Source organism: Gigantopelta aegis, chromosome 4 (assembly GCF_016097555.1).
Source record: "Gigantopelta aegis isolate Gae_Host chromosome 4, Gae_host_genome, whole genome shotgun sequence".
NCBI lineage: Eukaryota > Metazoa > Mollusca > Gastropoda > Neomphalida > Peltospiridae > Gigantopelta > Gigantopelta aegis.
Genome location: NC_054702.1, coordinates 14,110,751 through 14,123,939, shown reverse-complemented (window position 1 = coordinate 14,123,939; position 13,189 = coordinate 14,110,751). Strand labels below are relative to the sequence as shown.

The following is a 13,189-nucleotide window of genomic DNA, read 5'->3' as shown; positions in this document are numbered from 1 at the left end:
TCCCCCGGTCCACCAACTGACAATGGTCCCCAATTTCAAATACACTCTGCGACCTTGAATTCGACCACCAACTACAACTGCATTTTCAACATCATACTTTAACTGCAATTTCAACAATATTTATATACTAGTATACTGCAACTACATTTTAACATATTTCAACTGCATTTCCACTACTCATTAATACTTAATCTTTTAAAAATATTTTAATTATATAACATTATTAATGCAACAATCAAAAGTCATCAAAACAATTTTTATTGGAAAATAATCGGAAAAGATCAAATGACACACATAATTAATACTACAATACTATACTCTCGAAACCAACTTGTCTATAGATTATAACGCCAGTTATAATTGTTTTCTTTTGGGTTTTATTTAACACGCAGGTTTGTCTGTATAGAGATACACATACAATATAAGCATTCTACAGAACTGTTAATTGTAAGAGGCTGTTATTTTTATTTCACCAGCTTATTTAAATTAGGAAAATCCCTCGAGCCACTTGATTCCGACACTACACAAGCCACTGCCCCTGCGTCCACCGTAAATAACTCGATTCATCGCCAGATAGATGTCGTAGTTGACGCTGCCCTCGGTGTCAGACTGGCCTTTGAGAGCGAACAGGTCGTTTTTGATGATGGAGTTGAAGTAGCTTTCGCCGTTGTTCCAGGTGACGATGCCGTCGGTGATGATGAACTGCAGGCTGGTCTTGCACGTCTCTGGGTAGACGACTTTCTTGGCCACGTACTTGTGGGCTTTCGGCGAGTGGTGGTCGTTGCTGTACACGTACATGCCCTTGTTGTAGGAATGGATCTCGGCGTCCCGACTCTGGGTTCTCGAGTCACCGCCTACAGCGAATAATAACCACTAATATTACATATTACATAGTGAATAATGCGTGACTGGCCGTTAGATACCATTTATCATAGAACGAGTTGTTTTGAAACGTATCTAACGAACTAAGGTCAATACGATACGTTTTTAAACAACGAGTTGTAAGATAAATTGTATCTAAGTGACACGAATGTAGTTATTCTATTTCTTACATATCCTAAAAAAGGGATAAAAGTTTAAAATAAATTTAAACGCATATAGTTTACATATATATATATAGAAATATAGTTTTGCCCTTCAGTACCCCGGGTACACCTTAGCAGTAAACTGTATTATGTTGCCATATGAATATATACTGTTTTTTTCAATATTTTGTTGTGATTAATGAAAAAGATATTTATTGGACTTAAAATAACATTGATTGATACTTTTGTCTGGGTTTTAATCCTCTAAAGGACACGGATGTAGTTATTATATTTCTAACATAAGTTAAAAAATAAAGTTAAACGCCTTTTCCAACTAAAATCTATTTACGGCACAAGCGCGTATAGTTAAAGCGGCAGTATCCGCAATATTTTTTATTATTTAAGCATCTAGAACAGAAAATCCAATTACGTTTGGTGCATATATGACGCCGCACTCCGCTGGCTTATCCAGGTCAAAAACAAAGCCAGTATTTTGAAAGTGGGACACTTTTGACGGGCTCGTACCAATCTCGGTTTTCATTGGCTTATCACAAGTATAGAATTCCCCAACAAGAGATCACGTGAGATTTCGCAATGTTTGAACAAATATAACTGTCTTGATTGAGGGGTCGTATCATATCTCCAAAACATATTTATATCCATAGAGGTATGGTACAACGCCTTTCCAGGGGTCGGTGGGTGGGGGATTTGCCTTGAAATTTTGACAGTGGCCAGCTGTTGGCATACGCGTTACATGTAAGTGGGTGTTACTAATTACGTAACGCTCTAGGGGTAGAGGAAGAGGGTACTGTGTTCGATTTACGTAACATTTTTCAAGACTATATGTTATTTTTATTCATTACTTAGACCTAAACAGGTGTTTTTTGGAAATGCGCGATCAGTCTAGGATCGATCACCATCGGCGGGTATATAAAATACCATGGTATGTGATATCCTGGCTGTGGGATGGTACATATAAACGATCCCTTGCTAAAAAAAAAAATGTAGCGGGTTTCCAAGGCGCGTGTGCAGGGATTTCAGCGGGGTTGGTCCCCCAAAAAATACATTTCAATTTTGTTTAAGCTTGGGCAAGTAAGGGTTTCGACCTCCAATACCCTCCCCCTGCACATGCACCCGATTCCTCTCTAAGATTATATGTCAAAAGGAAGGATATGATATGTTTTATTTAACGACGCACTCAACACATTTTATTTACGGTTGTATGGGTCGGATGATTATTAAATCAATATGCTTTATCTTTGATGCCGTTAAACCCCCCCCTAACTTTACCCTTTCCAAACGAAATAATATTTATTTGAATTTGCCGATTTTAACACGTAAAATTAAGAAGTGAAAACGTTCATTGTCTACTTTAGTATATTTTATTTAAAAAATATATACATGATTAATGTGTTACTAGTATGCAAAGTAAACTTTGAAAGTTCTACTAACACTTTATAAAATATCAATTCTGAAATAGGAAGGTGCGACTGTCGATAATACGTTGTCAAGATCAAACCGGTTTTAACTAAAGACTCTAGTACCGTATCCTCAACCGAACGTTCTTCGTACAGCGCAGGATTTCTCTTTTAACTTTTTGAGACGAACCCTACAATTTGAAATCGGCAAACGCACGTGTTAACTGAAACTGACAACAGGCTATCGTTTGTGCTTTGCCAAGCTATGGCGGTACAGGCGACGAATCAAGCGTATACGTTTGACGATATTCGTTCATAGCGAACACACACGACTTTTTAAAAAGTGCATTTGAGCTTGTATTTCACATTTGTACATGATGTTATAATATGGTAACCAGATAATGTAACTTTAACTTGACAAGTCAATTTCAGGTTCGACGTTTTTTTTTTTTTTCATTGGATGATATGCCATTGGTGACCTGGTCATCACGTAGAAGTAGCCAGTTGTCTGCCTTTAAAGTGTTATCATTATGTGTTATTAAAAATAATACCTATATCACAGTAACTGCTAAGGAATGAAGTGAATGTGATCTTATCATAATTTTTGGTTTACTATTCTTTAGATTGATATCATACTACTAATTTTACAAAAATGGTTTTATCAATGGTGGAGTTTATCAGCGAATTAGAATATTATCAATGGTGGAGATTATCAGTGAAAGAAAGAAAGAAATGTTTTATTTAACGACGCACTCAACACATTTTATTTACGGTTATATGGCGTCAGACATATGGTTAAGGACCACACAGATTTTGAGAGGAAACCCGCTGTCGCCACTTCATGGGCTACACTTTCCGATTAGCAGCAAGGGTTTTATTTGCGCTTCCCACAGGCAGGATAGCACAAACCATGGCCTTTGTTGAACCAGTTATGGATCACTGGTCGGTGCAAGTGGTTTACACCTACCCATTGAGCCTTACGGAGCACTCACTCAGGGTTTGGAGTCGGTATCTGGATTAAAAATCCCATGCCTCTACTGGGATCCGAACCGAGTACCTACCAGCCTGCTGACTGATGACCTAACCACGACGCCACCGAGGGCGGTGATTATCAGCGAATTAGAATATTATCAATGGTGGAGTTTATCAGCGAATTAGAATATTGATTAAATCGGTCTTTGCGTTTATAGAAATGTTGGAATCAAAAAGTATAAATTGTGGATTCGAAACTATAGTGATCGGAAGGAAATGTTACCGAGTTACTAGAGCAAAAACATGTCTTTTTCTGAGACTATCTTTTTGTTCTTCAAAATATCAGGGTCTCTGTTTGTCCTTAAATTTGTAGTCATTAAATTGATATGTTGATCGCAAATATCTTAACAGCGGCAGCAAAAATTCATATGACGCATACGTTTTTGCTTAAATGTTTGACTGAGAGCTTACCCCAAGCATTATTAGTTCTGGAGTCTCCGATGTTGAAGGAGTATTTCTTGGGATTGGAGAACGTCATGTCGATTCGCACTTTCCTCTTGGCGAGTCCAGCAGAGTTAAACGTCAGCTTCAGCACCCCACGTTTACTGCAAGGGATGTTACTGGAACCCACTAGAGTCGTGAACCACGAGATGGAGGAGTCGGATCCGGTCACCACCCCTGTTGACAGGTTTATGTCCATGTCGTACGCTATAATGTAACAAAAAGAGGGGGACTTATTCACGAGAAAACCTTTTGCTGTTAAACGATTTTAACATGTTACAACAAAAAAACCGTTATTCCAAGAAGATACTGTGTCATTCTTGTAACCACAAGAAACTTGTTGCATACACATTTTAGCCCCCCCCCCCCCCCCCGAAATGCATCCTATTCCTACAGAAATCTACTTTATAATGAATAAGTTAATTTTAAAAAATAAAAACATATTATTAAATTGTAAACCCGTAAAACTAAACGTTTCTTTAAAAATGACCATCAAATTGGATAGGTTAAATCGTCTTTTTTGATAGAGGCATGAAAACAACTGATGGAACAGCCAGATAAATCACACACAGTTCAACCTTAGTAGCTATGTACTTCATTATGGATTATTTCACTGACAATGCAAGCGAAGCTGCATACCTTGGCTGTTCTAGTATTTTGTCTTTAGCCGTGTTAAAATGAAATTTAATCTATATATTATGCTGGTAATTTGTAAAGAAACTGAATGTTGTTTCTATTTGAGTTGGTATGCGTTTAAAAGTTGATAATATTGTTTTATATGAATTTTAACTTTATTCATTACGAAGTTATATGCCAATTCATGGGTTTCCTTTGGAATGAAACGGACCATACGAGAAACTCTCTCTCAGCTCGTAACCTACATTCATGTTTTCATACACTACAATTTTGTTCTCATGGACAAATTAAATAGGCACGAGATATTATTGTTATTTTTAATGTAAGAACCACAGAATACTTTTATTATATTTTATTCCCATAAAGAATCTATGTTCTTGAGAGATTTTATTATGTTCCGTCAAAAAACCCTGGGAGCTTACCCAACTCAAAAAAAAAAAAAAAAAAAAAGGAATTGAAAAAATAATAATACAAAACAAAAAGTCACAAATAGAAATATGTATTAAAGTACATAACAAAAACTCAGGCTAGCAAAAAACCAAAGGAACAAATTTAAAAAAACGCAAAACACTTACTAACGGCCATGACACATCCCATCAGACAGAGACACACGACGCAGCTTCTAAAAACATCCATCTTCATAGGCAGGGTTTGAAAATGTTAAATCTCGCAAAAGATTATTGAAAATAAACGACAGGACATCCCTTTTTATAAACAGTTCGAAAGATTCCGGACCCGGACACAAAAATATGACCTAAAAGCAAAATGACCAATGAACTATTTTATCGGTAACCTTAATCTATTTAGCAATACTAATAAAAAAAATAGATAGTGAAAAGCAAGAAGAAAAAAACAACTCATCGCACTTCGTGACGTAGGTTTATTGCCTTTATGTTTGTGAAAGTGAACAATAAAAACATCCACGTGTGTTGTTCGATGGAGAGGAAATAGTTAACTTGATTTTAAAGGGACATTCCTGAGTTTGCTCTATTGTAAGATGTTTCCGACTAATAAAATACCTACGATTAAACTTACATATAAAATATATTTTCTTGTTTAGAATATCAGTGTCTGTATATTCAATGTGTTTCTGGTCCTCTTAATATTTGTAAGTAGCCCAAACTGGTTTTGTCTTCAAATAAAAATTATATTTTAGGAAATAAAATGAAATTTAACCTAGTACAAATATTAGAACGATCAGAAACACGTTTAATTTAGAGCCAGTAATATTTTATGCAGAAAAATATATTTGATATGTAATTACAATCGTTAAAAAATCTGTTAGTCGATAACATCTTAAAAATTACATCAAACTCAGGAATGCCCCTTTAAGCTGAAGGAGCATGACAGTAGCGTCACCGTAGCCGATTTCCACTGACACATCACTGACCGTCTTCAGACAAGAAAAACAATCTTTAAAAACTTCATTAGTCAGGATTGAAATCTTCATGTTTACTGATGTGTTGAAATTAGATCAGGAAATTACCCGCATCTGTCAACAAATACTAATTTAATGGGGGTGGGGGTCGCAGTTGGGAGGACCAATATCGTCCTCGGTGGCGTCGTGGTTCAGCCATCCGACATAAGGCTGGTACGTACAGGGTTCGCACCCCGGTACCGGCTCCCACCCAGAGCGAGTTTTAACAACTCAATAGGTAGGTGTAAGGCCACTACACCCTCTTCTATCGCACTAACCACTACCAATTAACAACTAACCCACTGTCTTGGACAGACAGCCCAGACAGCTGAGTTGTTTGCCCAGGACAGCGTGCTTGAACCTTAATTGGATATAAGCACGAAAATAAGTTGAAATGAAATGAAATGGAGGACCACTGAATGAATATTTAACGACACCAGGACAAAAACTATATGTATCGGCTAGTGAGTGGCAATTCAATTGCAATTATTTTCTGAAACTAAATGAATATTTAACGACACCCGGACACAAACTATATGTTTCGGCTAGTGGGTGGCAGTTGAATTGCAATTCTTTACTGAAACTGAATGAATATTTAACGACACCCGGACACAAACTATATGTATCGGCTAGTGGGTGGCAATTCAATTTCAAATTTTTACTGAAACTTTGAGTAATAACTGCGCATCAGTTACAAATACAAATAACATACTGAAAAACAAATGAAAGGTGTAAAATAGCAAAGGAGAATGTAATAGAACATGTACAATTCCACTTTGTCTCTAAGTAACAATGACATATGTTTCACGTTTTGTGAATACTTTCAATAGATATTTACCTAAATTACACAATTATTTAATATTATTTGTACATAGCAACTCTGTTAATTCGAGCATAGATGGGTGCACCCTATAATATTTCTTAATACATGTACATAAAACTCTTAAAGGGACATTCCTAAGTTTTCTGCATTGTAAGATGTTTCCGACTAATAAAATATTTCTACGATTAAACTTACATATTAAATATATTTTCTTGTTTGGAATACCAGTGTCTGTATATTCAATGTGTTTCTGATCGTCTTGCTATTTGTAAGAAGCCCAAACTGGATTTTTTCTTCAAATAATTTCGTAATATTTTAGGAAATAAAATGAAATTTTACGTAGTACAAATATTAGAACGATCAGAAACACGTTTATTATACAGCCATTAATATTTCATGCAGAAAAATATATTTCATATGTAATTACAATCGTTAAAAAATCTCTGTTAGTCGATAACATCTTAAAAATTACATCAAACTCAGGAATGCCCCTTTAAGCTGAAGGAGCATGACAGTAGCGTCACCGTAGCCGATTTCCACTGACACATCACTGACCGTCTTCAGACAAGAAAAACAATCTTTAAAAACTTCATTAGTCAGGATTGAAATCTTCATGTTTACTGATGTGTTGAAATTAGATCAGGAAATTACCCGCATCTGTCAACAAATACTAATTTAATGGGGGTGGGGGTCGCAGTTGGGAGGACCAATATCGTCCTCGGTGGCGTCGTGGTTCAGCCATCCGACATAAGGCTGGTACGTACAGGGTTCGCACCCCGGTACCGGCTCCCACCCAGAGCGAGTTTTAACAACTCAATAGGTAGGTGTAAGGCCACTACACCCTCTTCTATCGCACTAACCACTACCAATTAACAACTAACCCACTGTCTTGGACAGACAGCCCAGACAGCTGAGTTGTTTGCCCAGGACAGCGTGCTTGAACCTTAATTGGATATAAGCACGAAAATAAGTTGAAATGAAATGAAATGGAGGACCACTGAATGAATATTTAACGACACCAGGACAAAAACTATATGTATCGGCTAGTGAGTGGCAATTCAATTGCAATTATTTTCTGAAACTAAATGAATATTTAACGACACCCGGACACAAACTATATGTTTCGGCTAGTGGGTGGCAGTTGAATTGCAATTCTTTACTGAAACTGAATGAATATTTAACGACACCCGGACACAAACTATATGTATCGGCTAGTGGGTGGCAATTCAATTTCAAATTTTTACTGAAACTTTGAGTAATAACTGCGCATCAGTTACAAATACAAATAACATACTGAAAAACAAATGAAAGGTGTAAAATAGCAAAGGAGAATGTAATAGAACATGTACAATTCCACTTTGTCTCTAAGTAACAATGACATATGTTTCACGTTTTGTGAATACTTTCAATAGATATTTACCTAAATTACACAATTATTTAATATTATTTGTACATAGCAACTCTGTTAATTCGAGCATAGATGGGTGCACCCTATAATATTTCTTAATACATGTACATAAAACTCTTAAAGGGACATTCCTAAGTTTTCTGCATTGTAAGATGTTTCCGACTAATAAAATATTTCTACGATTAAACTTACATATTAAATATATTTTCTTGTTTGGAATACCAGTGTCTGTATATTCAATGTGTTTCTGATCGTCTTGCTATTTGTAAGAAGCCCAAACTGGATTTTTTCTTCAAATAATTTCGTAATATTTTAGGAAATAAAATGAAATTTTACGTAGTACAAATATTAGAACGATCAGAAACACGTTTATTATACAGCCATTAATATTTCATGCAGAAAAATATATTTCATATGTAATTACAGTCGTTAAAAAGTCTCTGTTAGTTGATAACATCTTAAAAATTGCAGCAAACTCAGGAATGTCCCTTTAAATGATTGAAAAATGGACAATATAATACACGATGAAACTAATCTTCAATCTCTCCGAGTTGACAAAATACGCAACTTCTATTAGGGTCTATCAATATAATTATAATATAACAACCAACTTCAATAGCTAAGCTATGTAACTCTATTACTGCCTATCAAAATTATTATAATATATATAACGACCAACTCCAATAGCTAAGCTGTGTGAAGACAATCGGATTCTTGTGATTCACCTTTTATACAAATCTGGAATATATTTCACAAGGTAGAACTTTCTGTAAAGTAATATCCTTTTTCTAAGAATTTATATAAATATAAGCATTTAGTCAATGTTTGTAATATGCCTGTAAGATTTTGCTTGCACTGATCTATAATTATCTGTCAAAGGTGTTTGGTGTTGGGGAAGGAATATTGAAATAGTTTGTATGCCTACATGATCTATTAGTTTTAGCTGTTTTTGTTTATTTGTTTGTTTGTTTTGTATGGGGGTTTTTAAATGAAAAATAATAGAACATTTGTTGATTATTTTATTGACTGACCGGGCACTTACAGCGTCGTAGAGACTTTTTATACACACAATATTGTTACTTTTTACTGTACATACCGACGTTATTTAAAGTATCTACGGTCTCTGACAATCCCATAAAGGATGGCTTACGTACTTTTATGTTTGTTTTATTTCGTATTATTATGATACATATGTATACGATATTCATTAACAGTGATATTACCCGTGACCTGTAATCATTAAATTATACCCTGGCTGTGTTTTTCCTATTTCGGGTTTCTTTCAACTATTATCTGTACCCGAACAGCTCATTAGAGTTAATTGCTACAGATATTAGGCAACTATTTACTGTGACTTGCCCACTAATGCATCGAACAGTTGGACGCAATCAACGTATAGATGTCCCCAACAATTAATTAAACGCGAGTAATTAGACAAATAAAATAATAACCATCGATGCTTAATTAAGTTCACCGGCCTCAGTGGTTAAGCCATGAGGCAGGATTTAGCCGTTGGTTGAGCGCTCGCCTCAGGTGCTTGCGTCGCAGGATCGAATCATCTCAGTGGATAAGTTTAACTGATTGTTTTTTCTCTCGTTTCAACCAGTGCACCACAACTGGTCGAAGGCCGTGATATCTGCTTTTCTGTCTATGGGAAAGTACATATAAAAGATCCCTTGCTGCATTAGGAAAAATGTCGCGGGTATCCTCTGATGACTACGAGTTAGAATTACCAAATGTTTGACATCCAATAGACGATGATTAATTAAACAATGTGTTCTGGTGGTGTCGTTAAAGAAAACTTTTTTTTGGTTAAGCTATCGGACATAAGGCTAGTCGGTACTGGGTTCGCAGCCAAGTACCGGCTCCCACCCAAAGGGAATTTTCACGACTCAACGGGTAGGTGTAAGACCTCTACACATTTTTCTCTTTCATTAAGTACTGACAATTAACCCGCTGTCTTGGACAGACTGCCCAGATAGCTGAAGTGTGCGCCCAGGGCAGCGTGCTTAAACCTTAATTGGATATAGGAAGGAAATATTTTATTTAACCACGCACTCAACACATTTTATTTACGGTTACTTGGCGTCAGAATATGGTTAAGGACCACACAGGTATTGAGAGAGGAAACCCGCTGTCGCCACTTCATGGGCTACTCTTTTCGATCAGCAGCAAGGGATCTTTTATATGCACCATGCCACAGACATGATAGTCCATAACACGGCATTTGATGTACCAGTCGTGGTACACTGGCTGGAGCAAGAAATAGCCCAATGGGCCAACTGACGGGGATCGATCCCAAACCGACCGCGCATCAAGCAAGCGCTTTACCACCGGGCTACGTCTCGCCCTTAATTGGATATAAGCACGAAAACAGGTATAAATGAATGAAGATCATTGGATCCAATACTTCATTAAGACAAATGTGAAATCCGTATATCGATTACACTGTTCAGCGGCGGTGTGCATTATTTTCATATAAAATTTCTTATTTTAAGATTACTTACAGCACATATATCCAAACATTCAATAATTAACTTCTTCAGTATGCTACTAACGAGTGCTAGATGATCGACTGCAGTAGTTTAGAGTTTGTGGTTTGTTGTATAAACAAATGAGCACCGCACCTGGTATCACCTTTAATTGGACAATGTCGATTTTCCTACATTTTACGGACATGTTTATTTTTTGCAGCAGAAAACCTACGAAGAAATTAATCTACGTTTATCGACAAGCCACCGCAATATAGTTAATCAACGACTGTTTAGGTAATGAAAGAAATACCTTTTAAAAAAAAAACTAGGCTCGACAGAATGAATGTTAGTTAACCACTTACAACTTCTTGCTTAAATTATCAACTTTTGTAATTGTACGTTTTTTTTCAGTCATCTTTCTTTGCTGACTAGCGTTTGATGGGTCTATTGACCCCCCACCCCGATCCCCATCTTGTACTCTTGTGTCACTGGTGAACTGGAGACATAAGTCGTGAACACAACATACACGAGACTATTTGATGTCGACACTAACATAACGTCTTCATCTAAACAACCTTAGGCAAAACAAAAAGTCGGTCTCTGGTCAGACCAGAAGTTCCATTGCCAATGCCAAAAAGGTTAACGTGCACATTCAGAGCAAGCTGTTGCAGCGCACGCCTGTCCTGGGTACAAGAACCGGCCTCGGCCGGTTCCTCCGTCCAGGAAAGGAAAGGTTGGGGAGGTGAAGGAGGGACCGCCTGCACTGGCAGGTGCAAGGGAGCACCAGCAGTCCAACCGTAGTTCCAGAATTGATGGGGCTTTTATTATTATTATTTTATTTATTAAAGCATGGCTTACACAGAAAAGGTGTGTATATTTGAAATAAGAGGCACATTTAAACTGAAATCACAATGCACGTCCTAGTTCATGCGCGATGGCATTTTGGCTCCAAATGGCAAATGCGGGTTTACGTCATAGCAAGAAAATCCCGGTAAAAATCGGACATCATACCATGGGAAATTAAAAAAGATAATTAAAAAAATGTTGACGCGCTAGGGTCAAAATTGACGCATGCGTTGACCAGAGACCAGAAATTTATTTTGTTTGGCCTTATCTCAAAACTTCATGAATGGTAAAACAAAAATGGCTTTTATCCTTGAATCCAAATAAAACTAGCGTTGTACTCTTTACAAAATCAATCATACGAGCAATCATACAACCTAAACCTAACCTTGTATTTCGTACTACAACATTAAACACAGCAGAATCTCATAATCATAGGCGTACGGGGGCCGGCTTGTTTTTGCCCGAATTAAAACAAAAAGACCGTATCTGGATAATTATTTAATTCGAAAAAGCTATCAACGACAAAGAAATTATGTATGTTCCTAAATGTGATTAACTCTGTTCTCAAAAATATCTATACAGCATAATTATAGACAATACGTAATGGTTAACATCTAAAGTATACTACTGCTTATAACACTGTTATATTATTATACCTATTGTGTATTATGTGTATATCATATGTGTGTGTGTATATATATATATATGTGTGTGTGTGTGTGTGTGTGTGTATATACATGTGTGTGTGTATATATATATATATATATATATATATATATATATATATATATATATATATATATATATATATATATATATATATATATATATATATTTGTCAAGCGTTTACTGCAGCCGTCTGTATAATATGTTTGTAAACCACCTCAATGCATCACCGTTTGGTGATCTGAGTTGAATAAAGTTCTGTTCTGTTCTGTTCTGGATAACAACATTTTGTTTTTCATATTAGCATTACTGCCAAACAGCTATATACGGTTGAAAACGCATCACTACGCATTTCCCCCGTTTCGTACGCTTATGCTCATAATCATCTAGGTTTAACCTTTTCAGTAAATACCAAGTGGACGATACATATTAATAATATTGGTAAATCGGCTTCGGTAATGACTTCTGTACTTTATTTATTTACCCTCTGTAGAGATAATTTATCCATTCAACAATAAAACTTTGGAACAATCTACAAGCTGAAATTCGAAATGGTCAAGACATATCTTCATTTGAAAAAACCCAATAAAACCCTATGTCTCATGCGTTACACCATACTGATCATTTGGCATAGAAGAAAGAAATGTTTTATTTAACGACGCACTCAACACATTTTATTTACGGTTATATGGCGTCAAACATATGGTTAAGGACCACACATATTTTGAGAGAGGAAACCCGCTGTCGCCACTACATGGGCTACTCTTTCCGATTAGCGGCAAGGGATCTTTTATTTGCGCTTCCCACAGGCAGGATAGCACAAACCATGGCCTTTGTTGAACCAGTTATGGATCACTGGTCGGTGCAAGTGGTTTACACCTACCCATTGAGCCTTGCAGAGCACTCACTCAGGGTTTGGAGTCGGTATCTGGATTAAAAATCCCATGCCTCGACTGGGATCCGAACCCAGTACCTACCAGCCTGTTGACCGATGGCCTAACCA

The 13,189-nt window shown here is 36.5% G+C and overlaps 3 protein-coding genes across 3 annotated transcripts in view; all 3 read right to left on the bottom strand.

Annotated features, from left to right (window-relative positions):
• LOC121372684 overlaps positions 1-5,192 on the bottom strand; it is a 43,194-nt gene extending 38,002 nt beyond the window's left edge. The window contains exon 1 of the mRNA XM_041499135.1: positions 5,128-5,192. Within this exon, the coding sequence (XP_041355069.1) occupies positions 5,128-5,188 (61 nt within the window). The 5' untranslated portion in view covers positions 5,189-5,192. The remainder of the gene's footprint in view (positions 1-5,127) is intronic.
• Positions 1-13,189, bottom strand: part of LOC121372683 (protein-glucosylgalactosylhydroxylysine glucosidase-like) — a 120,868-nt gene that overhangs the window by 17,652 nt on the left and 90,027 nt on the right. The window lies entirely within an intron of this gene.
• LOC121372685 lies at positions 382-4,250 on the bottom strand. Its single transcript, XM_041499137.1, has 2 exons — positions 3,887-4,250; positions 382-854 (listed from the first exon to the last, which is right to left on the bottom strand). Exons 1-2 carry the CDS (start codon positions 4,113-4,115, stop codon positions 487-489), a joined length of 597 nt encoding a protein of 198 aa, XP_041355071.1. The 5' UTR covers positions 4,116-4,250; the 3' UTR covers positions 382-486.

Coding starts and splice junctions, on each gene's coding strand:
- LOC121372685 (XM_041499137.1), bottom strand. CDS start 4,115: ATGGACATAAACCTGTCAACAGGGGTGGTGACCGGATCCGACTCCTCC. Junction 855..3,886: donor CAGAACTAATAATGCTTGGG/GTAAGCTCTCAG, acceptor TATTCGCTGTAG/GCGGTGACTCGAGAACCCAG.